Genomic DNA, 27,533 nt, shown 5'->3' with positions numbered 1-27,533 from the left:
GAATCCAAAGCTCGATTGTATTCTCGTCATACTACCATCAAAAATTTCTCCTACAGGAATTTTAATGCAGAGAGATGATATTATTTTGGAATGGATCTTTTTACCACATAAACCAAGTAAGAAACTGAAAACTTATGTGGAAAAAATCTCTGAGTTAATTATAAAAGGCAAGCTGAGACTTCGTCAACTAACAGGCATAGACCCAGCAGAAATTATAGTGCCTTTCACTGCTGATGAACTAAAGAAATTATGGGAAGATAATGAACCATGGCAAAGAGCTTGTGCTAATTTTTTGGGAGACATTAATAACAACTATCCAAAAAGCAAGAGGCTTAACTTCATAAAGAGAACTTCTTGGATTCTTCCTCGAATCGTCCGTGATGCTCCAATAACTGGAGCCAGTACATTCTATACTGATGCCGATAAATCAGGGAAGGCAGGTTACAAATCAGAAGACTTGGGTAAGGTGGAACAAAGTCCTTATAATTCTGTCCAGAAGGCGGAATTATATGCCATTCCTATGGTGCTAAGGGATTTTAAAGAACCTATTAATATAGTTACAGATTCACAATATGCAAAAAGAGTTATTTTACATATTGAAACTGCTGAATTTATACCTGATGATACAGAACTAACCTCATTGTTTCTCCAGGTTCAAGATTTGATCAGGAACAGGCTTTGCCCTATGTACATAACACACATCCGATCCCATATGGGTCTGCCAGGTCCTCTAGCACAAGGTAATGCAGAAATTGATCAATTATTGATTGGTAGTGTGCTACAAGCCTCTGAATTTCATAAAAAGCATCATGTTAATAGCAAAGGTTTGAAGAAAGAGTTTTCAATTACATGGCAACAAGCTAAGGAGATTGTAAAGAAATGCCCTACTTGCTCTTTCTATAACCAAATGCCACTGCTTGCAGGGGCTAATCCAAAGGGCACCCAAAGGGATGAAATCTGGCAGATGGATGTGTTCCACTTTGCAGAATTTGGCAAATTAAAATATGTTCATCACACCATTGACACTTATTCAGGCTTTCAGTGGGCAACTGTTTTAAGTTCAGAAAAAGCTGATTTATTTATCACTCATTTATTAGAAGTCATGGTTATCATGGGTATACCTACACAAATAAAGAGGGATAATGGTTCTGCTTATCCCCTGGTCCGTGGGTCCCTGGGGCCCTGGGCAAAGATGATGCCCAAGTTTCAGTGGAGACACCAGGACACTGGAAACACCAAGAGCAGGTGACATATGCTGATAAAACCTATAGGCAGTAATTGGAGGTCCCCAAAAGGAGCCCATGTATACTGCAGGCTGCTGGGGAGGGGTAACCCCAGTCCCTTGAAGTGCAAATGATGTCATCATTTGCCCTGTATGCCAGACACAGAGCTATATAATTTAGTGATTTCCCTGTTTGGCTTTGGTCTAATCTCTCCTTACCAGCCTCCCAGTCCTCCCTCAGTGCCACAGTGTATTGAAAGTATATAGCCTGCTCATGTTTGTAGAGGGTCACAGTTAAAGAGTCTGCCTCAAGTCTCAGAAGACAGCTTAAATATTTTAACAGCGTTGGGGTTACCGTGACTATGGAGATGTTTGAAATTGGACTGAATATTGAGACCATAGTCAACATGTCTCAGTGCGTAGACAGTTGTACTAATCACTTTTCTACTGCTGTGACAAAACACCATGGAGTGAAGGCACTGTGGCAGGAGCAGGAAGTCGAGGGCTCACATCTTGAACCACAAGCCCAGTTTAAGCTCTCAAAGCCCACCCCCAGTGAGATACTTTCTCTAGAAATGCCTGTGGCCTTACTTGGCAGAGCCAAAACTCTACCTCTTTCCCCAAAGACCCACAGAAGCAGCATCGCTTCCAGCAGGACTCTCCTCCAAGAAAGCATCCACTGTTTTCAGCCTTCTGGTAGCTTAGAGTCATATCTTTTCCCGTCGCATGAAAAGCCCGGCTTGCCCCGCACCATCGCCCATCTCTGGAGGGAGGCAGAAACCATTCTGGCCCATGACTTTAACTGGCTCATTTCCTTCCACTGGGCCTTGGGATTAACTCAACTAGTTCATAGCTCTGTGCTGCTGAGAGATCTGGGGCTCCCCAGCCTGCTCTGTTGGGACAGACCAGTGTCTCAGAAACAGTGATTAGCTGGGACAATACAACAATCAGAAAATGTCACTTGAGGGTACGTGTTCATAAGATTGCAAAAAGACAAGCAGAAGGCAGGGAAGCTGTTGATGTCCGAAGCACCAGGTCAGACCAGCGCACAGCACAGCCACTGCAAACGAAAAGACAAAATCAGTGCATAGCCTATAGGGAGTGGGCCTTGGCCACAGAAGTCCTCCTGCCCTGTATGTCACCACCTGTCACAGCTCCATCCTCCAACCAGTGCCACCCTCACTCCCAGGAAGCCCTTAACACAGTCACTAGCTCCCAACTCAGAAGCTCCAGAAAGCATGACTTGGAAAAAGCTCTACACCCAAAAGGGGCTTCCAAAAGTAGGTGTATTGATTGGTGAGCACAATGGGTCTTGTTGCAGTAATAACTGCAGGTTCCATGCCCTTGACTCAAGGGCAGGCTAAAGCTCATCAGAAAAAGAATTGCATCTGTGTTGAATAGGACCAAATTTCTTTCCTTGTCATAGACTCCCTAACCAGTGCAGTGCACAGCTCTTTGGCCAGCACTGGCATTCCGTTAGCGACCATCAACACAGTATAGCGAGAATTTAGAGTGTACAAGAGGAAGGGCATGTGTCCTATGCAAACACTATGCCCATTTTATACAAAGGTCTGATGCATCAAGGTATGTTAGGAGGATTCTGGAACCAAAGGCCCATAAAGACAATTGTGTTCATATATCTTTACAAATATATATATATATATATATATATATATATATATATATATCCTTATTTTTATGTCTCTATATGTTGCATTTATGTATATATTCCTACATTTATGTCTATACTTTATATATATTTGTATGCATTCCTATATGTATGTGTAGTTTCTGTATTTATATCTGTATTTTCTATATGTGTGTGCATATATGTTTTTAAATGTACCTGTGTATAATTCTACAGGAACACTTTTTCCATACTACACTAGTCTCCAGCTATCTACAGGAATCGACAGATATGTTACAAAGAAAGTTTTTCCTCAATTATAGGAAATAATCATTATCATTTCCATTCACAAGAAAAACAAAAAGTAACTGGACTCAGATGGTATAACCCAGCCCTCTAACATGTCAGGGAGGGTAATAACCCGGTCCTCCAACATGGCAGAGAGGGAAATAACCCGATTCTCTAACATGGCGGGGGGGGGGTAATAACCCATCCTCTAACATGGCAGAGAGGGAAATAACCCGATTCTCTAACATGGCGGGGGGGGGGGGTAATAACCCATCCTCTAACATGGCGGGGGGAGAGGTAATAACCCATCCTCTAACACGGCAGAGAGGGAAACAACCCGATTCTCTAACATGGGGGGGGGGGGGGTAATAACCCATCCTCTAACATGGCAAGGGGGGCGGGTAATAACCCAGTCCTCAAACATGGCAGAGAGGGAAATAACCCGATTCTCTAACATGGCAGGGGGTGGGGGTAATAACCCGGTCCTCTAACATGGCAAAGAAAGTATTTTAGCCCCACCATCCCAGGAGCAGATCAGAAGCCAACGCTGCCTCATAACTTGGACCCTTGGGTCATGTCCACACTGCCTTCCCCCTGGCGAGAGCCTCCGTTATGCAGAGTGTGCCCCTTACAGTGACAGGGGCTTTCGGCACAGAGGCTGTGTGGCTTGTGCACAGCAGGAACACTCGTTGGTTTGCTCTACAGCCCACCTTTCTGCAGTTCCAGTGTTGGCTTCCAGTGCCTCCTATATGTCAACTCAGAAGTCTCAGGAGTCAGCCATCTTAAACTACGTTTGCTCCCCACCAGACACACACGCACATACAAGTGTGTCCACGTTAACAACAGTCTGCCTCTCTGAAATGGCTTTCCATACAGCCGGCTACTACTTTATCTTAAAGATAAAGAAAAAGATGAAAGACACAAGAGGGAGGCACTTGATTAAATTATATTAATTAATGAAAGTGCTTAACAGATTTAAGAGACTGCCCCATTCCTTCTCCTCACGCCCACCATAGACCATGCGGGGGTTTCCATGGAAATAAGCTGATTGGTTGAAATAAACACAGCCTGGCACCTATTCTGTCCAGGGATTTCAAAGTTTTGTCTACCAGGAGTTCCTCAAGCCTTGAGTCACTTACCTCAGCCAGGGAGAGCTGGGCAATGCCATTCTGGTCCTTGTCCAAAAGCCTGAACAGTTCTGAAACACCAGACAAGGAAGGAAGTCGGTCAGGTCTGTTTCTGGGTTTTGGACCATCAGAGCGCTGTCTCTGGTCAGCCCACACCAAACCACAGCTTTCTTCCCCCCTCCCCCACCCCTGCCCTCCAGATCTCATTAACCCCAGGGACCAGCAGTCAGAATGAGTTTTCATGATGGCAGGTGTCTCCCAGACTGAATGGATGGACCAAGTTGTCAATGGAGATGGTTCCTCTGGGTCTTCACTTTCAGATGCTCAGCCAAAAAACTGGCATTTCTTTGGTGAGTGGGTTGTGGAAAGTCCAGCTCCTCAGCTCTGCCTCTGGTCAGCTGATTTTGCCCCTAAGGTTTCTCACCCTGCACTCTCCCAATGGAAGGAAGGCCCCCTCCCTTAAAAAGATAACTTACCGATTAAAAGATAACAGCATCCCAAGATGCAAGGGAAGAATACAGCTACTGCCTTCTAGAGGGAGCCCACCCTATTCCTGGAAGGTGGCACAGTCTCTCAAATGACCCTCATGGTAGCATACAGGTGAATAACACTAAAGCTCCTAACACAGGACCCTTAAGAAATTCAGTGCCTTGGCCTAGAGACTTTGTATAGCTCAATAATCAGGACAGCATTCTTCAGACCTCCAAGGAAAAGCAACTTTGGCCCTTAGGTATGACCAACCCAGACATCTGTAGCCCCTAAAGTGTTTATTTCCCCTCCATCCTGAGTATCACAGTTATAAAAATCCCATCTATACTTCCTTAGTCCCCTGGCTCCAACGGCACTGTCAGGTCTCTCGTCTCCTAGCTTGGCCCTCGCAATGCTCTGTGTCTCTGAGGGAAAGAAGCAAGGCTAAAGAAAACCAAGGCTTACTGAACAGGGTCTCCAGGCGGATCATGCAAGCCACAAAGCCGTCGAAGTCCACGCCAAGCTTGCTGCACACATACCTCATGGCAACAGTCTGCTGGACCTGGTTGTTGAGAGTGAAACCTGGTGGCCAAGAGGGACTGTGTCATGGGTGACGCAAAGGTCTTAGCGTTTTCCTCATAAGCTTCAAGGTACTGGTGTCACAGGGGCCCTCCAGGATTCTGTGTAAATCTGTAAATCAGGACTACTCTGCCTCCTCCAGGGAGGCCCGGGAGATGCCCTGCCAACAAGTCTCTCCACTCTTAGGGATGTCCCACCAGCTCCCTCCCAGTTCCAACAGCAGCTCAGCCCGAGGATACCCATGGCTACACAACCACAGGAAAGGACAGGTAGAAAGGGTAAGGGGCTTTGTGTCTATGGATGCCTGCAGAGCCCCACATCTTGTCACTACTGTTACTGCCTGACTCAGTAACAGGAAGATACAGAGCACCGTGGTCTCCTCCTTCCTGGACAGGATGGACCCCAGCAAGGCTTTGCTGTCACGCTGGCATTCAGTGTAAGAAAGCTCTCAGGAATGACCCTTAGCCACTGTCATGAGAACAGCTATCTACACTGGGCACACCTGGGTCAGAAGGCCTCTTCTACAGGACGAGTCCTCACCTGCTTTCTTAAGGGCTGTCCTCATCTCATGGGCATTCATGGTCCCTACCTGGTTGTGGTCCATTTCCTGGTAGATCTCCTGAAGCCAGAGAGAAATCACACATGGAGAATAGCACAGCCCTGGACAACACTTTCCTCCCATTCGACTCCTCTCTTGGGAAGCTAAGGATGTGCTCTGAAGAGATTGCACTGACATCTTCAGAGAAGTTCCCAAGCAGGAAAAACAGGGCTAAGGGTCAGTGTAGCACTTTGTCCTCTGAAGGGGGCTATCGTTAGAGAGGCGGACATCAGTATCTCCCACTGTCATTGCCTCCCGGCTCCCTTCTGAACAATGTGCCCAGGTTCAGGTGGTTTTGACCAGAGTCTTAACAGACTAGGATCTAGAGCACTCCAGGAATAAGCATTATAGAGGGTCAGAAAGGAGAAAAGGGGTCATGGCCCAGAAATATGCCCTTCTCTCAAGAGAGGAAGAGAAAAGCGCTAGTTACCAGATACTTGCGAATCTTCGGCCAGAGTGTCTTGAGCTCCTTAGGTCCCAGGGTTCAAGTCCCGTCACTCTAAGCTTGTTAAAGGCCAACATGAACAAACCCTGAATCATCAGTGTATTTCTTCCTCTTATGAGCTAAGCGAGTGCCTTGAAGTCTTAGTTGACTTCCTTCCATGTCTGAAGCAAGTCACACAATGGGGTGATGGTGGGAATTAAAATTAGAAGGTCAATTACTCACTCCAGAGGCCAGGCACAGAGGTATGAGTGAAGAACAAAGCAGCAGCCCAAAAGCTCCCAATGACAACCCTGACTAACACCACACCCTCATTATCCCGGGGTCAGCCGGTAGAGCTACATGGTTTATACACTCACTTCTAGACTAAAATTTCTGTGATTAGTGCAACTTCTCATTCAAATCACATTAATATTGTCAGAATGTCAAAAAAATTACGAGGTGTTGCACCCACGGGGGTCTTCTCAGATGCTATAACAAAACCAAAAAAGGTATGCCTGCTGGGAAGGCCCTTGGAATTTTCCATATCCGACTTATCTTTCTTCCAAGAATACTTACTGACTGCTGGACTAGACATGGGGTTTTGGTTTTAAATTGTCCTTACCCTCATAAATTTCAGTCTCTTTTATCACCAATCACACCAACGAATAAACAGCACTGTCTTACAGAATAGGCCATCAATCCTCCCCATGTATGTTAGACAGCCAAATGAGAGTCCAGTTTGCACACAACTGTGCAAAGTTCTCTGTTCCAGTTTGGATCTGGAATGACAGCTAAAGGTCCACCTGATAAAGGCTCAGTGCCCAGCATGGCACTCTTGGAGTGGGTTGGGGGAGCTTTAAGGAGTTGGGTCTAGTGGAACAACACAGCCATTGGAGACATGCCCCTGCAGGGGATGTTGGGTCCTGCCTCTTCCTCTCTCTCTTTTACTTCCTGGATACCATGAGGTACACAGTTCTCTTCTCCACCATTCTCTGTTGCCTCATCATAGGTCAAAACAGCCCAAATTGTGGACTCAAAGAAGCCTTTGCTGTTACAAGCCCATCCTCTCAGGTATTTCATTAAAGCTGTGAAAGGCTGACTCACATCCCTATCCTATCAGAGCATCCAGTCTGGACTGTATCTCTGATTAGTGCCGCATGTTGGCTGGACCACAGCTCACAGCCTTCCTACAACACAAACAACCAATCTCCACAGAGCACTGGATGTTGGCTGGACCACAGCTCACATCCTCCCTACAACACAAACAACCATTCTTGGCAGGGTACTGGGCTCAGGGAAACAGCACCCCAAGATTTGGCACTTTCTATGCTTGCATCTCCTATCACCCTCACAATGGCTGCATAAAGTAGACATTCTTATTCTATTCTTCTCCAGAAAAAGATCCTAATAGCCCAAGCATTTAGTAACGTCTCTAAATGTATATACCTGATAGGCAATGAAGACATAACTTGAATCTTTTCTTGTTCCAAAGTCTAGATAGACCTATTGGTCAGGGTCTCCAAGACTGAGAGTTAAACAGTGGCATTTTCAAGTTTCCATGGGTGAGGGAATGCTGATGTGTATTCTGGTGATGGGGTATATTCTTTTGTATATGTGTTGCTCTTATTGGTTAATGAATAAAGCTGCTTTGGCCTATAGTATGGCAGCATATAGCCACACTGGAAGAGATAGAGAGAGAGAGTAGGCAGAGTCAAGGAAACACTGTGTAGCTGCAGAAGAAGAAAGATGCCCACTGGAACCTTACCTGGCACTACACAAAATATTAGAAATGGGTTAATTTAAGATATAAGAGCTACCTATAAATATGCATGAACCAATGGCCAAACAATGTTGTAATTATTATAGTTTCTGTGTGATGGTTTGGGTCTGGACAGCCAGGAAATGAATGAGCAGTCTCCGATTACGTTCTAGCACTTGAGATACCATGCTAATGGGAGCACCATCTGTTGTAGGATTCCATGGAGACGAATGTCCACAATGTGCAGATTTACAGAGGTAGACAATGTAGTAGTAGCTGTGATGGAATGAGAGTTGGGAGAACAAAGAATGACTGCTATTGGTAGTGCAGTATTTAAGTGGGTGTGGGAAAGTGTTCTAAACCAGGTGGTGATGGTTGCACAACTCCGAATCTGACAAAAGCCACGGAATGACATGTCCATCCCAACTAAGCATATTCTTACATATGAACTACAACTTAATAGGCTTGCCATTTTTCTTAATCTGCACAGGCATTTTTACCACACATGGAGATTTAAACACCACCCCATATTGAATCTGAACACACTGAACCTGATAGAAGAGAAAGTGGGAAGTACTCTACAACATATGGGCACAGGAGATTACTTCCTACGTATAACCCCAGCAGCACAGACATTAAGGGCAACAATGAATAAATGGGACCTCCTGAGACTGAGAAGCCTCTGTAAAGCAAAGGACACTGTCACTAAGACAAAAAGGCAACCTACTGACTGGGAGAAGATCTTCACCAACCCCACAACAGACAAAGGTCTGATCTCCAAAATATATAAAGAATTCAAGAAACTAGACTTCAAAATGCTAATCAGCCCAATTAAAAAATGGGGCACTGATCTGAACAGAGAATTCTCAGCAGAAGTTCAAATGGCCAAAAGACACTTAAGGTCATGCTTAACCTCCTTGGCGATCAGGGAAATGCAAATCAAAACAACTTTGAGATACCGTCTTACACCTGTCAGAATGGCTAAAATATAAAACACCAATGATAGCCTTTGCTGGAGAGCTTGTGGAGTAAGGGGTACCCTCATTCATTGCTGGTAGGAATGCAAACTTGCGCAACCACTTTCGAAATCAGTGTGGCATTTCTCAGGAAATTCGGGATCAACCTACCCCATGACCCAGCAATACCACTCTTGGGAATATACCCAAGAGATGCCCTATCATATTATAAAAGTATTTGTTCAACTATGTTCATAGCAGCATTATTTGTAATAGCCAGAAGCTGGAAACAACCTAGATGCCCTTCAATGGAAGAATGGATGAAAAAAGTGTGGAATATATACATATTAGAGTACTACTCAGTGGTAAAAAACAATGATATCTCGAATTTTGCATGCAAATGGATGGAAATAGAAAACTCTATTCTGAGTAAGGTAACCCAGACCCCAAAAGATGAACATGGGATATACTCACTCATATTTGGTTTCTATCCATAAATAAAAGACATTGAGCTTATAATTTGTGATCCTAGAAAAGCTAAATAAGAAGGTGAACCCAAAGAAAAACATATAGTTATCCTCCTGGATATTGAAAGTAGACAAGAATGCTGGGCAAAAATTGGGACTTGGGGGTGGGGTGGGATGGGGGTAAGGGGAAATGGGGAGAGAAAAACAAAGACTCCAAAAGAAGACAGAATCACCAAGTCAGCAGCCCTGAGAGATACGGTGCCACTGGGAATGATAGGTGTGTAACTACAGCCAAATCTGAATCTGAGTTGAAATCACCAGAAAGCTTTGATGAGATTGATTCTGAAACCAAGACCCTAACCACGGCAAAGTCAATCAGACTTGAACTATTAATCACAGGTTGAACTATTAATCAAACTTGAACTATTAATCACAGGCTGAACTATTAATCACAGGTTGAACTATTAATCCCATTTCCATGGGACCAAGGGCAGAAAGGCTCCAGCACTATTCGGCTAGTGGCCACTTGGAGCTCCGAGGCCACTAGACAGCACCACCTATCTATCAATAATGACGTGAACGGAGATTGGCGACACCCCCCCCCACTACTATAACTTTACACAGACACTGCCATATGTAAAGTCACTCTTCCTGCCTTCTCCGGCACTGGTGAAAGGCTCCTGGAGTAAGTCACCAGATTTCATCATGAATGAGACCCTAAGAACTGAAGCAGGCCTCCTTAGGCTAAAGGATTCATCTGCACCACCAGTAAGTGGAGAATGGCCACCTGGACCTGTCCCAGGCAAATCTTAAGGAAATGCTGTTGATCCATTAGTGCCCTGTACCTTTGTATAGAATTTCCTTGACGCATATAATGTTTTCTCTATTCATCAATGAAAACTCCTACCCATTTATAATAGATTGAGTGTTTAGGTCCCCCCAATCCATGTCTTGAAATCTAATCCCAGTATGAAGGGATCAAGAAATGGGGCCTCTGGAAAGTAATTGGGTCACCAAGGGGCACCCTTCATGAATGCAATTGTGCTGTTATAAAGGTAATTCCAGAGAAACCCCTTCTGCCTTGTGAAGCTACAGCCAGGAACCAGGAGACAAGCCCTCACCAGACACGTCTGCTGTGTCTTGATCCTAGGTTTCCCAGCACCTCACACTGTAAGATCTGTCATGTCTATTATTTGTCAGCCATGCAGCTTAAGGTCTTGTGTAATAGTTTTCTGGCAAACACTGAAAAGACCGTTCTTCAATAGGAGGTGAGATCAGAGAGAACAAATGGGTTTTATCTTGTATCATAATCCTAAACTATTGGTAGTGGAGACCCAAGGGCCATGTTGAGAGTCTTAAGCAAAGCTCATACAATGATGAGGGGAACCAGGGAGGGGCCCTGGTGAGGGTGGAGAGTTGGACAAATTCCAGCAGGTGGGGGCACTGTGCTCAACATAGTGTGGAGGAAGGAGGAAGGCAAAAACCACTTGCTGTCTCTAAGTTCCAGAACTTGAGGTACTCAACTATGGAATATCTTGGGTTTTTTTTATGAATAATTGGGAGATAGTCTCAAGTACGGTCAAGACAAATTACAAAACGATGCATTTTTCTTTAAAACTCAAACACCATTCCTGACATATGATCAGTAAGTATGCTTCTTTTCGTAGTTTCTCCCCTTTCCTCCCTCCTTACTGGAAAAAGGTAGAGGAGCCTTTAAAACAGAAAAGAAAAAAAAAGATGTGACATTTAAAGGATACATCCAGCAGGCTGATCATTTCTCTGCATGTGTTGATGTTGAATCCATCAAATTTCATGTCTGTTCCTAAATATTTAAAAAGAAAAGAAGGTGGAGTCAGGGTTGTTTGAAGACAGGTGAGACAAATGATCTAGGCAGTAGGAGACTATCAAAGAGAGTACAGTTTCAATGGAGACGGTTAGAGCATCGTGAGAGGCTCAGGACAGATACCGCCAGCCTCCTGGTAGCCAGGGATATAGTGTTGAGCAGCACTGGCCTTGTGTTTGAACCTCTGAACCTCAGCCCTGCTGCCCACAGATTTCTGTTTGTAGCTTTAGTTTTGCCTGCCATCAAATGGAAACGCAATTGGTGATATTGATGCTACTCGCAACCAAGAACTAGTTGAGCATTGTGGTATGGGAAGCAAAACATGCTGAGTTCTTACTAAAACAGCTCTGCTCTGTTACCAGGATATTGGTGTAAGCCCACATACTCTCCATCCCCACCCCAGCCCCTCCTTGGGTCTCCCTGTCACTATTTGATCCCTGCTTGGCAGATGTTATCATCATCCTCGTTTTATAAACAAGGATCAATAAACCCAGGAGCTTCTACAGTTTGCTCAAAGTCATTGACCTATGTAGGGAACAGAGCTGGGTTTTAAACATAGGCCACCTGGCTCCCTAGTCACAACACACAGTGGCTCAATGAAGCTGTCGCTGTTAAGTCACCGGAGTCTTGCTGGATCTCCAGACATCCCTGCCCTCTGCCTTCACCTGGGTGCTAAAGACCTTGGAGCCCCTCCTCCTCTCTGCTCTAAGCCATAGAAGGAGCAAGAGCAGAGCAGAGAACTGAAGGGCTATCCTAAGCTAGGGTAGAGCTCTGAGCCCCAGGACACTGTTCAGGTCCCTGTCTGTCTCTGAGCTAGAGTGAGAGCCCATCACCCAAGCAGACGAAGACTCAACCCTGACCATGCGTGGACCAGAGCAGAAAGTGCCTGGCTCCATGCTGGCTTCAGTGACACTGAGGTTTGAAACAGGATGCACTGCCCTCCTTGGGGAGCAGGTGGACACCTGGGCACTCCCCAAGGCTAGAAGAAGTCTGAAGCTTTAGGCAACTGAGTATAGACAAGAATGGTCAGAATCGCCCCTCCCAGCTACTTCCCCAAAGAAGCACCATAAAGTGTCTTCAGGCAACATTACATTTGTAGAAGAGTGTCACATAAATCAAGCCCAGCCCAGCTTCCTTGCTCTCAGGGCTTACAAATAATTGCATTTGATGTCAAGATTCTTGGTCCTGCCAGGTCTGGGTACTTAAAAGTGTGAGTCTCAGCTCTTCCAATGCCACCTCCTCCCCAGCCTCACCACAGAGTCGGGATCTCTAAGGTCAGAGGCAGCCTGGACCCCTCCCCTACCTGGGGTACTTCTGGCCAATCCCTGCCTGCCCCTTCTCTTAGCCCCACCTGGCACTTCTCTTGGATGCCCACGGACTTTCTGGCCGGGGAGAACTCACATGTAGAAAACACTCCATTCAGGACCCTCTTGAGCTGATTAGCACTGATCTCAGAATCCTAGAAAGAGCCCAAATGTGAATTATGTCAGAACCAACAAGCTATTTCATGGTGTCCAATTAATGTCGAGGGCTCCCTCCTCAGGCAGACTCTACGTCCACCCGCCCTTTGATTTTCCAAAGTGTGTGTTATTTAGAAACTCAACCTACCTATCCCCTCTGGTGTCCAACAGCCCGGAAGAGCACAGGAGAGTTAGTGGGGAAAGCTTGGCACCCGGCTCCACAGAAGGCTGCCAACGCAGCCTCTCGCTGTGTCTCATGGGACTTGCTTGGTCAGAGGGCAGAGTGTGACGTTAGTGACAGTGGTAACTAGCGCTAATGTACCTCATGCCCGATGTGTGGCTTCATTAAACCTTTAACAAAAGTATGTCCACGCTACAGTTAAAGAGCCATGGCTACAGAAACTGCTAATCACTGTGTGTGTACACACATACACACACACGTACAGCGGCTTGTATCCTCGTACCATAACAGCTTGGGGCTCACAGGCACCAAGTGCCAGATTTCCCACACGTGTGGGGGCTGCTATTCCATAGAGGAGCACATTTTCAGGATGGAATTCGGATTCAGGGAATGAAGCAGCCCGGGTGTATTTGGTGTGAACACTGAGCCAGAGAGAAGATACATGTCTCAACGCCCAGATAGACCTCAGGTAGGGCAAGGGACAAGGGGCGCAGCAGAAGCAGTGGACTGTGCGCTGGGTTCCAACCTAGACAATCGCTCTGGTCCTCCTGTACCCCCCAACCAGGTCCTGACATTGGAGAGCTGATACCAAAAGTGCACAAAGGTCTCCCTGGGGTGTAGGGTGCTCAGCTCTAGACTGACACCCGGAACCCCTCTGAAAAACCTCTCAGTAGATAAGTTCATTCCTTGACCAGGAATGAAATGGGGCTCTCAGAGACCACTCTGGACCTTGGCTATGACCTCCATGAGACCTTGTGACCTTGGACTACCTTAACCCTCTGTCACTTTACTAACAGAGGGGGGCATGGTGGCCTGTGTCTTCTCTCCATCGCCCCTCAACGATACAGGCGATGTATTCTGTGGGAGTGCGTGTCAGTGGCCACCCAGAGCGCTGCTTGCAGGGTTGCTTTGCCTTGTTGCAAGGGTGTCTGGTATGTCTTGTGTTTTCCCATTCCTCCCTCATCCTCCCCCACTCCCAACTGAGGATTCACCATATATTCCAGGCTGTCCCCAAACTCCTAGCTCCTGCGGGCTTCCAGCCTCAGACTCCCACACTCCTGGAATGACAGACCACTGCACCAGGCTTCCATTCCATTTAAGTCCAGAAAGGCTCTTGGAGCCTCAATGGCAAAAGTGAGGTAGGAAGTATAGCTTTTCCCTTCTTGGGGTCTCTTTAGCACCTTATGACCCATCCAGGATCCCAAACTTCTATGAGGCCAGTGGGGATACACTTGGTCTTGGGTGAGCTCACACTTACGACTGCTAAATGACTAGAACCAAAAATGGACCCTGGGCAGCAGGACAGGGGGAGAAGGAATAGGGGATCAGGGACAGTTGTGCATACCCTAACCACAATCATATTCATACACACACCAGAGACAGGCTTAGATCCCACAGCACCACTGGTCTCCAGTGGGCTGTGTCTCCACTCCCAGAGCAGGTTAACTGAGTAGGCTCCTACTGAGGCTGGGCAATTCCACCTCCGAAGGCTATCGATTTAAAGAGGTCATGCTGCCCTGGCTTTCCAGTCAGAGGCCCAATCTGACAGGACCAATTTACAAACTGAAAGGCTTTTGGCGAGAACCGGAGATTGGGCTTTTCTATTTTCTCAAGTCAGTCAACGCAGGAAGAAAAGTGGCCTCTGAACAATAGTTATCCTGTCTCTCCCAAAAACACAGGAAAATCCTGCCAGCTTGAGACAGGGTGAGGTGACACATGATAGGCACAGGCTGGAACCCCAGAGTCTGCAGCTCCGCCCTCTGTGCTCCGGCAGCCCCCCCGGGGGGGGGGGGTGCAGACAAGTTTGACCGGAGCCTGCTCCTGCCCAGCGCACAAGGCACCTGCCCTCCACGCACCTTGCCTGCGAACTCCTCAAACAGGCTCTGAAAGTGTTCATCTTCTCTATCCACGTCCAAAGGATGTGGCTGGAAAGGACGACAGTGATGAAGTTAAAACAGGAGCTGTGGGGTGAAACACGGAGAATCCCAGGCCACCATTAGTCATTTAGCATCTTCTGTGAGACTGGGCTGGGCCAGGCTTCCCGCTAAGTGGGGACATGCGGTAGTGTGAAAAATGTCGCCCACAGTCTCAGGCATTTGCACCCTTGTTTCCTAGTTGGTGGGGCTGCCTGGGGAGGCTTAGGAGGTGTGGCCTTGCTGGAGGTGGGCTTTGGGATTAAAAGCCTCCTTCTGCTTGCTGTTTGCCCTTTCTGATTTGACTTGCATTTGGAGAGGTGAGCTCTCAGCTTCCTATTCCTGCTGGCATGGCTTCTGTTTGCTGCTATGCCTGCCTGCTGGGATGGACACTTATTCCTCTGGAACAATAAGCCCAGATAAACTCTTACAAAAGTTGCCTTGGGTGCAGTGTCCTCTGATAGCCACAGATAAGTCATGAATACAGGTGGGTGGTAAGGAAGGGAACCACCCAGAGGGTTGGCAGTCCAGCAGGTTGCCATGCCTGATCCAGAGCTCCTCGCTGAGTCTACAACCCCTGAATCTCTTCTTTGAAGACTTACTTTAATGCTAACTATCTATATGTGTGGGGAGGGGCATGTGTCTGTGGGTGAGTGTAGGTGCCCAGAGACGTCAGAGGCATTAGAGCCCCAGAAGCTGGAGTTACAGGCAGTTGTGTGCTACTCTGCCCGGGCGCTGGGAACCACACTTATGTCCTCTGCAAGAGGAGTATACACTCTTAACTGTTGAACCATCTCTCCAAACCCCTAAGCCTTGAATTTCGGGTTTCAACCCTGAATCACTTTCAGAGAACAACAAAAACAGACACAAGGAAATCTCAGGCTGGGTCTGGAGAATATCTAAGGATTTTGCCAACAACCTCATAGGAATCTGAACTCCAGAAATCATATGAAAAGTGTGAAGCTGTTCATATGTGTTTTTTGCAGAGTCATAAAAAAAAGAAGAAAAAGTCTAAAATGGAGTTAAGACCACAACCTAGTAGATACAACAGAACCAGAAGCCAGAAGATTAGGCTCGAAATACAGACAGGTTGCTTGCTGGAACCTATCTCTGCAGACAAGCGCTCACTTCCCAATGCTAATATCAAACTACCCAGGACTGATACAAAGTGTCACCTACGTAGGACTGTTACATAGTGTCATCTTGAAAATGAAATGAGAGCTAATGTGTGTCAGTCCTTTGAAAATCACCAGGCATTCTAAGGTGCCTTTGACAGAATGCTTTCCAAAGTATCCCTGACTGTCATCACCAAACAGAACGGAAAAGCCGAAGCTTCCCAGACAGCCTGAAGAGTCTCCAGAAACCATGTTGATTTCTTCCAAAGCCACTAGAATAAGTACACAAGGCCCAAGATAGCCTGATGATGCTATAGTCATAAGTTACAGTGGCGGGAATGATGTCGTCCTTACCTACTGCCTGCGACTTAGTGTGGCCACGCTGTGAGGTCATCTCATTACTATACACTTTTCACAGATGGGGAAACGGAGGTTTAGAGAGCTAAGGAACATCACAGAAAGATAGTAAGAGCCAGAGGTCGGGGAGGATGGCTGCAAAGTGGTGTCTCCTAGACATGAGAAGGCTGATAGACTCATGAACTCACCATAGCTGTGATCTCCCTACACAGCCCCTGCACAACATGCCAGTGTGGGTAGGTGAGGTGTGTGAGATTCTACCCCTAACTGAGAAGGTTTTGGCAGGTGATGGATGCTGATAGAGGGAAGGTCAGTTTTCTTCAGCCGTGGGGCCATGGTAGATTGCCCATGTGCCAACAAGTGGCCTGGCTCCCATTTATGGTCAGCACTGATCGTGTTCAGTGGATTATGAAGCAGGGGAAGGAGAAGAAAGAAATAAAGATGAAGTTGCGGGGAGTTGGAGAGGAGAAGTAGGATATATATTATCTAAATACATTGCTAAAGAATATAGAATTAAAACACAAAAATAAACAGCTAAGTGACAGGAGACAAGATTACACTGTGATTTAATATAATGATAGAACCAAGATTCAAATGTTTTACTCTGCCGTCCTCTAGAGTAACAACCAGAGACTTCTCAAAGAATTAACAAACCAACACTTGGAGATTTGTACAGTAAAAAAACACCCATTCTGGTAGGCCATGAGATTTCCTGTCTCCCAAATCTTATTCCCTCAGCCTTTGTGGTTCTACTGCAAGGTTGCCGATGCTAGCATCACCCACACATCCTATTCTCTCAGCCTCCATGGTTCTAACATGAGGCTACTGATGCTATCATCACCCACACATCCTATTCTCTCAGCCTCCATGGTTCTAACATGAGGCTACTGATGCTACCATCACCCACACATCCTATTCTCTCAGCCTCCATGGTTCTAACATGAGGTTACTGATGCTAGCATCACCCACACATCCTATTCTCTCAGCCTCCATGGTTCTAACATGAGGTTACTGATGCTACCATCACCCACAGCATCCTATTATCTCAGCTTCCATGGTTCTAACATGAGGTTACTGATGCTACCATCACCCACAACATCCTATTATCTCAGCTTCCATGGTTCTAACATGAGGTTACTGATGTTACCATCACCCACAAGATGCAAAAACTAAAAGCCACACACACAGCTTCTTTTATAAGGAAAAGGTGACAGTTTCACACATATGATTTAAAGTGGTTTTACAGGAGAGAAAGTCGCTATATTGTTCATGTACTTTAAGGTCTAGTGGCGAGCCCATAAATTCTAGATGGAGCATAATATTCTATTATTCTGGGGAGAAAAGGTATGAAATTGCATTTTAAAGGGCAGAGCCAAGTGAGGCAGTGCGCCCTCAAATCCCAGTCTCTGAGAGACAAAGGCAAGAGGAACAGGAGCTCAAGGCCAGGCTGTGCTCCATAGCAAGACCACTCCTCTGGCACATACTTGACAATCTAGTGCACACATATGGACAGATGGTGTCTGTATCAGACAGTCTGCCAATGAGGGGACCCATGCGCTGGATGTGGGACTGTTGGGACACACAGAATGGGAGGATGTGTTTGTACAATGACAAAGAGCTTCAGAATTGTTCATCCATTATCTGGGGCAAACTGGAGGCTGCCCTGGGTCTGTGAGCAAATACAGTGAGCGTTGAGATTTTTCAGTGTCTCAAACAATGTGTTGCCCGAAGAGTGTCTACTCTCCTGGCAGAACGTGTGTAGAAACATTTGGTAACAATAGGACAAGGAAGGAGTCTCGTGACTAACCTGGGTGCTGTTACCCTCTTAGCAGGCCTGCTCAACGGCACACATCTGAACATCGAGAGTGGCTGGTTCACAAGGCAGCCAAGCCCTTTGCTTCTCTATCTAACTGTCCATGACTTCGAGGCTCTTTCTATCTCCTGTAAAGTCCTGAGTCTAACGAAGACATTACCACTGCCGTGTGTACACAGGCGGGTATGGTGTGTGTGTATTCTGTGTATGTATGTGGCATAAGTCTTGTTATTGTGCTTTATACATGCATGGGATGTGTAGCGTTATGATGAAGTGTATAATATACATGCATGGTATGTGTATGTGCAAGTATGCAGTCTGTATGGTAGGTATATGGGAGTCAATATGTGGGATATGATGTTTTTGATAAGCATTGTGGTATATATTATGTGTGTGATGTGTATATAGCATGCATGTATGATATATGTATGTTGTGTGGTATAGGGTATGCATGTGTATGGTGTGTATATAGTAGCATGTGTTGTATATTTTATGGTGAGGATGTGGTGAAGTATGGTAAGTATGTGTGTACAGTATGTGCATTAAATCATGTGTATGTGGTGTGATATGTATATGTTGGGACAGAGGTGGCCACAAAGAGAAAGAGAATTAAAGATTCTGTGAACTAGAATATGCTGGAAGTCCCAGGACTTAGAATCCCAGAATCCCTCGCATAGTTCCATTGCCATGTTCTGGAAACCACAGAAGGCTCTCTGTCTGAAGGCTAGCACTTTCCCAAGCTACAAGCCAAATGTAGCAGCCTGTGAAGGAACGTGTCATCAGATCCCAGGATGCCAAGGCAGACCCATAGCTGAAAGGGACTTTGTGTTAGTTGAGGCTCCAGAAAACCCTAAGACATGGAGATGGAGACAGAGAGCCCCAGTGATAGCCAGAACTGAGCCCCTGCCAGCCTGGTTCAGTTAACAGAAACCAAAACAGACTTGTAGATTCTGTACTGTCTACCCTGACATGCTGTGTCTCCTCCAGTGTCTCTGTGTCCCACAGTGAGCATGGTAAGACCCGGGAGTGATGAAGCTGAGCACCCGTCTGCAGCTGGTGCACAGTTGCTGAGACCCAAGTCCAGGATGGGCCTAGTGGTTCGGGGAGAAGGTTAACAAGTGGGCTGCCGACCTGAGGAGCAGTCACATCGGATAAACTAACTGTAGGAAGATGAGGCAGGTGACAGGGCATTTCCTGCCAGATAAACTCATCCCCAAGCCCCAGGCAGGTGGATCCTCAGGTGGGATGTTCCCACTCATCTGTAGAAACGCCAGCTTACACGGTTGATTAGTCCCAATAATAGAACACGTCTATCCCACTGCCGTCCATTCCAGGACAGCAGGCTCAGCCCCTAGAGGGCACTTTGAGTAGCAGCTGCATACAGCTGTTCATTTGGGTGAAGAGCAGAGGGATGGAGCTGGACCTGTGTCAGGTAAAGACATTCCCTCACCCCTGGTTCCTTCCCATGAAGCAGAAAGATATCACACACACACTCACACACACACACACACACACACACAAACCCCGCATACATACACACATGTCCACGTGTGTGTGTGTGTGTATGTGTGTAGAATAGTGAACAGATGCTCGTGTCATTTCTTAGACACTATAGTACTATGTCCCAGAGAAACAAAGTGTTACTAATCTCAATATATAAAGAACTCCATTAAATTAATAAGAAACTTGAATGTCTGTTACACAGTAGTGTGAGAGCTTGTCATAACTGGATTGCACACTGCTGTGGGATAATCTTTTTGTACACTATGAAGACAGGTCTTTGCCAAGGAGCCTTCTGGTTGGTTTAATTAAAAGCTGAATGGCCAATAGCTAGGCAGGAAGAGTTTAGCCGGAACTCCCTGGAGAGAGAGGAACTGGGTGGGGGGAGACACCAGCGAGACATGGAGAGAGTCAGACATACAGAATGAAGGAGAGGTAAAAAGCTACATGGCAGAACATAAATTAGTAGATTAATAGGTTTGTTTAAGTTATAAGAGTTAGTGGGCCAAGCCTAAGCTAAGGCCAAGCCTTCATAATTAATACTAAGTCTCCGCATCATTCTTTGGGGCTGGTGGTCCCTATGAATAAGTACTGTGACAACATACCTCATGTGGGTTTCCAGCCACAGCATCCCCAATTTCTCTGAAATTCAGACAGAAGTGAATTAAACATGAAAAGGCAAGTTTAGCCAATGGCTGGGTTCTTTCAGAGGGAATTTTCTCTAATGGGAAGTTGATTTCACACCCAGGATTTTCAGTTCCTGCTTTAAAACACAACAGTGTAGCTGAACCCCTAAAAGGAATCCTCCCCCTTTACTGCCCCAACCACGACCTGCCCTGAAGTTTCCACCAGAGATGAGGATCTCTGCTCCCTGGTGAATTTTAGAATGCTGAGCGTGGTGAGTCCTGAGACACTCCCCATCTCACCCCAGGGGCTCCGCTCTCTCTTCTGAAACCTCATGGCCGCCATGTCCTCTGCTGGCCTCGTGGAGAATGTGAAGTATGGGGGTGGGTACATGACAGGGGGGTAGGCAGTGTGTATGTTTTGTGCGTTAGGATTTGCAGTGTGGTATGTGTTTGGTGCACGTGGTATGTGGTACATGGAATATGTATATAATTTCTGGATGTCTATGAGAATATTCTGTGTGTGATGTATGTGTAATGAGTATGTGTGGTGTGTGTGTGAGAGAGAGTAATGTATTCGTGGTATACATACATACTGCATGGTATTGAAGTATACGGTATGTATTATGTATGTAGTATGTGTATCTATGCATGCCACATGTTGTGGTGTGTGTATATGATATGGTATGAATAATATATGTACGTTTTGTATGTTATGTTTCTGATGCATGTGTTGTGTGTATACGTGATATACACAGCATGCATGCTATACAAGTGTATATGTTTCCCTATAGCGTGTATATGGTGTAGTATACATATATAAGGAGGGGATGCATAGATGGTACATATGTTGTATATATGTCTAGTGTATATATAGTATGTGGGTTTCATGTAATATGTATAACTAGTGTGTATCTATATGGTGTGTATACTGAGTATGTGTTACTGTGTGCACATTCCTGCCCCAGATCTCATCAGCTTCTGCCAGGCAGTAGGACAGCTGGTCAATAGGCTGTTGATGATGCCCTGTCTCCCCAGCCCTGACTTTTCTGATGAAGAAATTCCTAGTGAAGTGGAGGAAGCCGAAGACACACACAGGGTAGGCCACTGGGTGTCCTTCTTTCCAAATATCCTCTAGATACAGGGGCAGGTGTCTCAGCAATGGGCCCCCCAAGGCTGCACTCCCACCTGTGGCCTCATTCAGAAAACATCCCCCACAAAGTAGACGCACAGAGTCTGGGCCTTCTTCTCTGAGAACACCCTCAAGCAGAAGTCACCGTCCTTGAAGGGCTCGAAGGTAGATGGCACCACCAGGTACTGTCCTGGGGGCAGCCGGACCCGGCTGGACACTTCACGCAGGTTCATGTAGGTGCTGGAGCGGGCAGAGGGCTGGTGGCTCTGGAAGAAGTCCTGGCCCAGGTGAGCATCCGTGTGTCTCTCCAGCTGCACAGAGCAATGGACAGAGTCAGTTTGTCCTTGGAGTTCAGCATCCTGTTGAATTAGGGATTTCCCCCTGCACCTAGTGTGTAAGAATCGGAAGGCTCAGTCCAGTCACAAGCTAGCTCACTGTGTCTCAACCATCAGGTGGATTGGGGTGCCTCCTGGGTGCCAAGCCTTAACCGTGACCTTGACCAGCCCCCTGCCCTCTAGTTCTCCCCAGTTAAATGAAGGGTAAAGCTTGGGGTATCTAGTGTGGCCTTTGCATATCTCCCTTCATGATTCCAGCAACCAGACTCTGCAGCTGTCTCTGTGAGAGCAGCATTGACCCTCAGAGTCCAGTTCAAGGCTGAAGAAGGAAATTTTAACCCTGGTCCCAAGGGAAGTGCCCTGGACAGCAACTAAAGTGACCGAGCACTGAAGAAGACAGACAGAGGAGGCAGCTATCCAAGCCTGGTTCTGGGTCCCTCCTGGCCTCCTGGGGATCAGGACTCTTCCTCAGGGAGGGCAAGATACTCCCATAAATCTGTTGCGAAGAAGTGTGGGAGGACGCTGCCAGGGTGTGACACAGGCTAATTACTGACTGCAGACTGCTCCGAAAACACAGGTGCCAACGTTGTTAGCGCTGTAATTAAGCCTCCCCGGAGCCCCGTGTCTCTACCATCAATCTTTACACGATACCCACGACAGAGGCAGGTGCATGCAAGCTGCAGGAGCCAAAACACCCACCCTGGAGTGGCCAGTGTCCATGCATGGCCACAAGTTCTGAATCTCAGTTCTGCTGACCAGGGGAGAAAAGTAGGACCCCTTGTTGTGCCCACCACCCCATCATTGTCCTGGCTGGGATGCCTCAGGGATCCTTCCAGGTGGCAGCTAGGACAGCTGCAATGCTTGGAATTCTCTCTGAAAATGTATACACCCTGGCATAAGCATGCTGGGGCATCAGCCAGGCCACAGCCAACATCTAAGGGTAACAAGTGTAATGTCGTTCTTGGTATCCCTGATGGAAAGGAAGGAGGAAAGAATCCCATGGGAGAAGGTACTGTCAGTGAAGACAAGCAGCCAACTGATATCTGGGCTTGGCTGGGGAAGGGCAAACAATTTCTGGAAGAATACAGAATCCAAAGAATCCCTGTTTAGGAAGCTTTAGTCGAGTGGGACCTGGAGTCACTGAGGTAAGAACTGGGTTTCTTCTGTGCTATCAGAGACCCCATCCAATTATGTGTCCGGGGCTCTCCAACTTTCACATCTTCCCCTGACATAACTCAGTGACTATGATAGTATTGGAATCAAACGGGCTCAACCGAGGCTGATTCTCGAAGTGTGAGGCTAAAGTCAGCAGGTGAACCCTGCAGGATGGGGTGTGTGCATAGAGTTAGGCTCACCCCAGACCCATAGAGCTGGATGCTGTAGATATGAGGCTCAATGGTTTGTGATGTAACAATTCCTCCAGAGATCCCGAGGCAAGTTCAAGTTTGACCAGAAACTCTGACACTTGCAAATCACAGGATCTGCATCAAGGGTACAGTGGATGCTCTTGGGGAAAGTTCTCGCACTCATACATAGGACCCCACACTCATATCGATGGATCATCTCTGCTGGGACATGCCATGAACCGCACTTAACTCGGGTTTGGTTTGGATGATTTTCCAGGGTGAGAATAGTGCACTGAACCACACACCCCGTCTGTCCCCTCCACAATAAATAGCTTGCATTTGTGACCCAAGGGCACGAAAGACCAGTAGTCTGCCATCTGGGAACACAGCCTGGGCCTCGCTACCTACACCCTGGTCAAGCTGTGAGCCCGCGAGAGGGAAAGAGCCAGCAGCCTGTCACAGGCTACTGCGTGATCAGTGCAATTGACTCCAGGTCAAAACCCAGTCATGGCTCCTCACTGGAGTCGAGGGACTGTTTATAACCTCCGATGCCTGTATTCTCCTGACCCTAGGATGCTGCTATAACCTGCTGGGATGTAGCCTGTACACTGAGATTTTTTTTAGACTTTCGAGTCTGCAGCAGAGATGACCCTGGGCCAGCACACTCTGAGTCCTTGCTTTGTGCTGACTGTGCTCTCCTGTGGGGCCATGCAGGTATGTTTCCGATATGCCCTGGGTGTCTCCAGAGTGCTCAGAGTGCTTCCGGGCTCCCACCTTCAGCACGCTGAGGTGGGTGGTACCGGTGAACAAGGCTCAGGAGGTCAGAGGGAACCTCAGACCATAAGGACACTACTAATAGGATCCTCTAAGCCGGGTGTGAGTTACTGAGGAGCATAGGACAAGCCAGAGCAGAGGGTGAAGTTGGCACTTCCCTTTCTAATCAGACACCAGAGCACTTGTTCCTGTGGCCAGACAAGAAGGTCCCTACAGTATGCAGTAATGGCCTTATTCAGACCAAACCACAATTCATATGGGGGCAAGGCTCACTCCTGCTCCCTTCCCAAAGGTCTGACAGGTGTGGCTTGCACTTGTTTTCACTGGCTCTCAGGACTACCAGCTCACCAGATCAAAAGAGCAGCCACGGAAGAGCCTGTCTCCATTGCAGGATGGAGCCAAAGGCGGGCATGCCCTTGCTTACCCAGTGGAGACCACCTCTGTCCAGGCCATACTCACGTACCTCCTTGGGAATCTGCAGGGAAAGACAAGAGCAAGTCACCTGGGAGCTCTCCAGACACTTTGCGGACAGAGATGACAGCACACAGGGAGGAAGTTGGAGAAAAAAATGGAAGTGCGGTGTGCATTTCGGAACTGGAAAGTGATGGGGGGGGGGGGTTCAAGGCCTTGTGCTGATGGCTGAGTCCTAGAAGTCCGGGGCTGGGGAAGCCCCTACCTTTTACTTTGTGTAATCTACCCAGATCTCCCAAATGCTTCAAATGTAATAACATTTGCACTTAAATTGGATCCAATTTCTTCCCACCCTGGGCCTGGCAGATCACGGATTTGGCTGGAAGAAAATTCCCCTCAATCTAAGTCACAATTGAAACTGTCTTCAGCCATCGTGACCCACACTTGGCCTATAGGAGATTCCGCCAATGTTTTTAAATTGGAAGGAAAGGGGCTTCTTCCTTTACGCTGGCCATGTCTGGCAGTGTAGAAGCTAGTCAAGGAGGATGTCACTGAGGTTGGAGAAAGGGATGCAGTAGCCTGACTCCCTCAGCCCCAGCAACCTTCCTCCCAGCCCCTTGCTTTGATTAAGGGAGATAGTGAGTTCTTTGTCGCTGGCTGGGCTGCAGCTCTCTCCTCAGGCACAACTGTGGAGAAGAGCAGTCAGACCCAGAAGGGGAGCCCTGCTATGCTCAGTGTTCCTGTGTCAGGCTAGAAAAGAGAACTCCAGCCCTCCTGTGTCCTCCCTCCCCCGCCCCTACGACACAGGCTGTTTGAACCAGAAGAGCATCCTGGCAGCTTAGGCCCATTGTGCGACTGCCTTCCACGCTGAGGGGAAGAGAGGTCTGGCTGGCACTTTCTCAGCAGTGCTAGGGCAGTCAAGGGGCATGAGATCTCCTCTCATTTGGAGTTTGAAACACAATCAGCCCCGCAGAGGCCTCCCCGCCCATCATGAGCTCCCGTAATTACTTTGACCAGCTTCCCCTCAATGACCTGGACACTTCGGACAATATGCTCTGAGTCCACCTGGCTCTGAGTCTCCTGGGCCAGACCAGAAAAGCCACTGCCCACAGAGACTGGAAGGGCAGCCATCTGTGAAATGCAAGATTCTGCGTGGGTGGCAGAAAGTGGGCCCTTTAGCCTTCAGGGGTGCCTGGCAGCTTCTCAACTGGTAAGTTTTCAAGCTCAGGTTAGCGTCCAGTTTTAGATGGCTACAGCCAGAGAAGGGAGACACAGCAGGGATGGAAATATGATATCCCTGCAGTCCAGCTATTTCCCACAGCCCAGGTACTCCCCTCACCCAGGCTGCTCCCCTTACTCCAGCTGTTCCATCCATCTCCATCCAGCTCCATCCTCAATTTGACTTTAAAATTGTGTGACCAATCTGTTCAGAGAGTGCAAGCTCTAAATTATATGCCTCCGATGACAAGAAGGGGGACCACAGATCACACACCCTGGAGTAGTTTATAAACAGCTATAATTCGATATATGAAACTGACATGTTGTGTGTATTATTTATTGGTACAAACATCATACCAGACACAGTTATCAAGAAAGGATGTTTTGTTGATCTGGCACAATGAAGGAGGCCTGACGGATGAAGCACTGGCCACCGTCCCTGAGTGGCTCACCCTGTAGCCACCCCTGCCAACTGTCGATTCTCTGAAACACTCGCTAGGTTTTAAGCCCTGAGAGAGCACATGGCGTGCCTTCGGGCTAGACTGTTCTCACTTCTTCACCTTTGAAATCTAGGTTATCTTTGCAGACCTGATTAAAGTCTCGGCCAGTGTGAAGCTGAGGAGCCCAGGCTGCTGTGGTCACACCACCATCACGCATCCCTCCTGCCCTGTCATCAGCTTCCCATTAGTGACTGGGAGCACCCAGAGGACAGGAACGGTGTGCTAGTACTCAGCATCCCCTGCTTCTAGCTCTGCACATGGTGTGGAGTAGATGGTCAGGCAAGTTTGTTGTGTTGGGATGCACGCAGGGCTATTATGTCTGGAAGCAGTGAGGGCGGGCTTGCAGTATTTGTGCCTAGACAGGGCTGGAAGAGCTAAGTTGGAGTAAAATGGAGCTTAGTTACTTTCAGTTCTTTTCTCTGGCCATTAAGTAGCATTCTTCCAATTACACACACACACACGCTTGCACATACACATGCATACATGCACACTTGCATATACGTTGTTAGTGTTAATTGCCAACTTGATAGAATCTAGAATCCCTTGGAAGATAAGTCTGCCAGCTTGTGTACGATTGTTAATTTACATATGAAGACTCACCTACTGTGGGTGGCACCATTCCCTAGCTAGGGTCTTGGCATAGGTGAGTGTGGAAAGGGAACTAAACAGTGTATGGTCACTGCTCTCCTCTGTTTGCAGACATAAAACGGCCGGTTGCTTCAAGTTCCTACTTCCCCTGACTTCCTGCCATGGTGAACTGTGCATTGATCTGTAAGCTAAAATAAACCCTTCCCTAGGTTGTTTTTGTCAGGATATATTCACACACACACACACACACACACACACACACACACACACACACACCTGAAACCCTAAGTTTAAGAATATGATAAAGGGAGCTGGAGGAAGAATGTATGGACTTGGCAGCTGAATTTTTTCTTGTTACAAAATTTATTACAATACTTCTTATTATAATGCTTATTTTATGTGCATTAATTTACAATGAGATGTTGGGCCTCCCAGCGGCCCTGGGTCTTCCTGATTAGAATTGTATTTTTAACCAAGAAATTCACTTGTAATAAAAACTATACCGAAAAGCTAAAATCTGACTCCCTGTGGGATACATTGTATGGAGTCTCTCCCTGGGTAAAGAAGTAGCATGGTCCTAGCTCAATTGTCAAGTTATGAAGACTCGATTTACTGTATCGGGGAGACAATGTCCACAGAAGGGTAGTCACTGGAGAAGGCTGGAATCATGAACCAGGGACTGAAGTCTGAGACAAGAACCAGCTGTGTTCCTCAATCCAGAGACTCCGGAACCAAAAATGGCTGTGTGACTCCTCTTACCCAGGCTGGTGCCTTATGTGTTCCAAATGACCTCCTATGGTAGGCAGAAGGGACTGTGGACATTTGACTTTTGTAGCCAGCCACATTCTCTCACTCTGAAATGCATTTTATTGCGCAAATGTTTTTCACCCTCACATTCTGGGCTTCTGT

General features: G+C 47.1%; 1 protein-coding gene across 1 annotated transcript in view; it reads right to left on the bottom strand.

Moving 5' to 3' along the window:
• Positions 1–2,258: 2,258 nt before the first annotated feature.
• Capn8 (calpain 8) overlaps positions 2,259–27,533 on the bottom strand; it is a 72,168-nt gene continuing 46,893 nt past the window's right edge. Inside the window, 11 exon segments of the mRNA XM_041635248.1 lie at positions 2,259–2,282; positions 4,277–4,335; positions 5,198–5,314; positions 5,852–5,930; positions 6,340–6,408; positions 11,273–11,337; positions 12,760–12,817; positions 14,856–14,924; positions 20,303–20,339; positions 21,552–21,763; positions 24,371–24,382. Of these exon segments, the coding sequence (XP_041491182.1) occupies positions 2,259–2,282; positions 4,277–4,335; positions 5,198–5,314; positions 5,852–5,930; positions 6,340–6,408; positions 11,273–11,337; positions 12,760–12,817; positions 14,856–14,924; positions 20,303–20,339; positions 21,552–21,763; positions 24,371–24,382 (801 nt within the window).

This window comes from Microtus oregoni, unplaced genomic scaffold, assembly GCF_018167655.1.
Source record: "Microtus oregoni isolate MIOR12 unplaced genomic scaffold, Mior012 000047F_ref0000412, whole genome shotgun sequence".
Lineage (NCBI taxonomy): Eukaryota > Metazoa > Chordata > Mammalia > Rodentia > Cricetidae > Microtus > Microtus oregoni.
The sequence above is the reverse complement of the archived record's forward strand: the minus strand, read 5'-3'. Positions and strand labels throughout refer to the sequence as shown.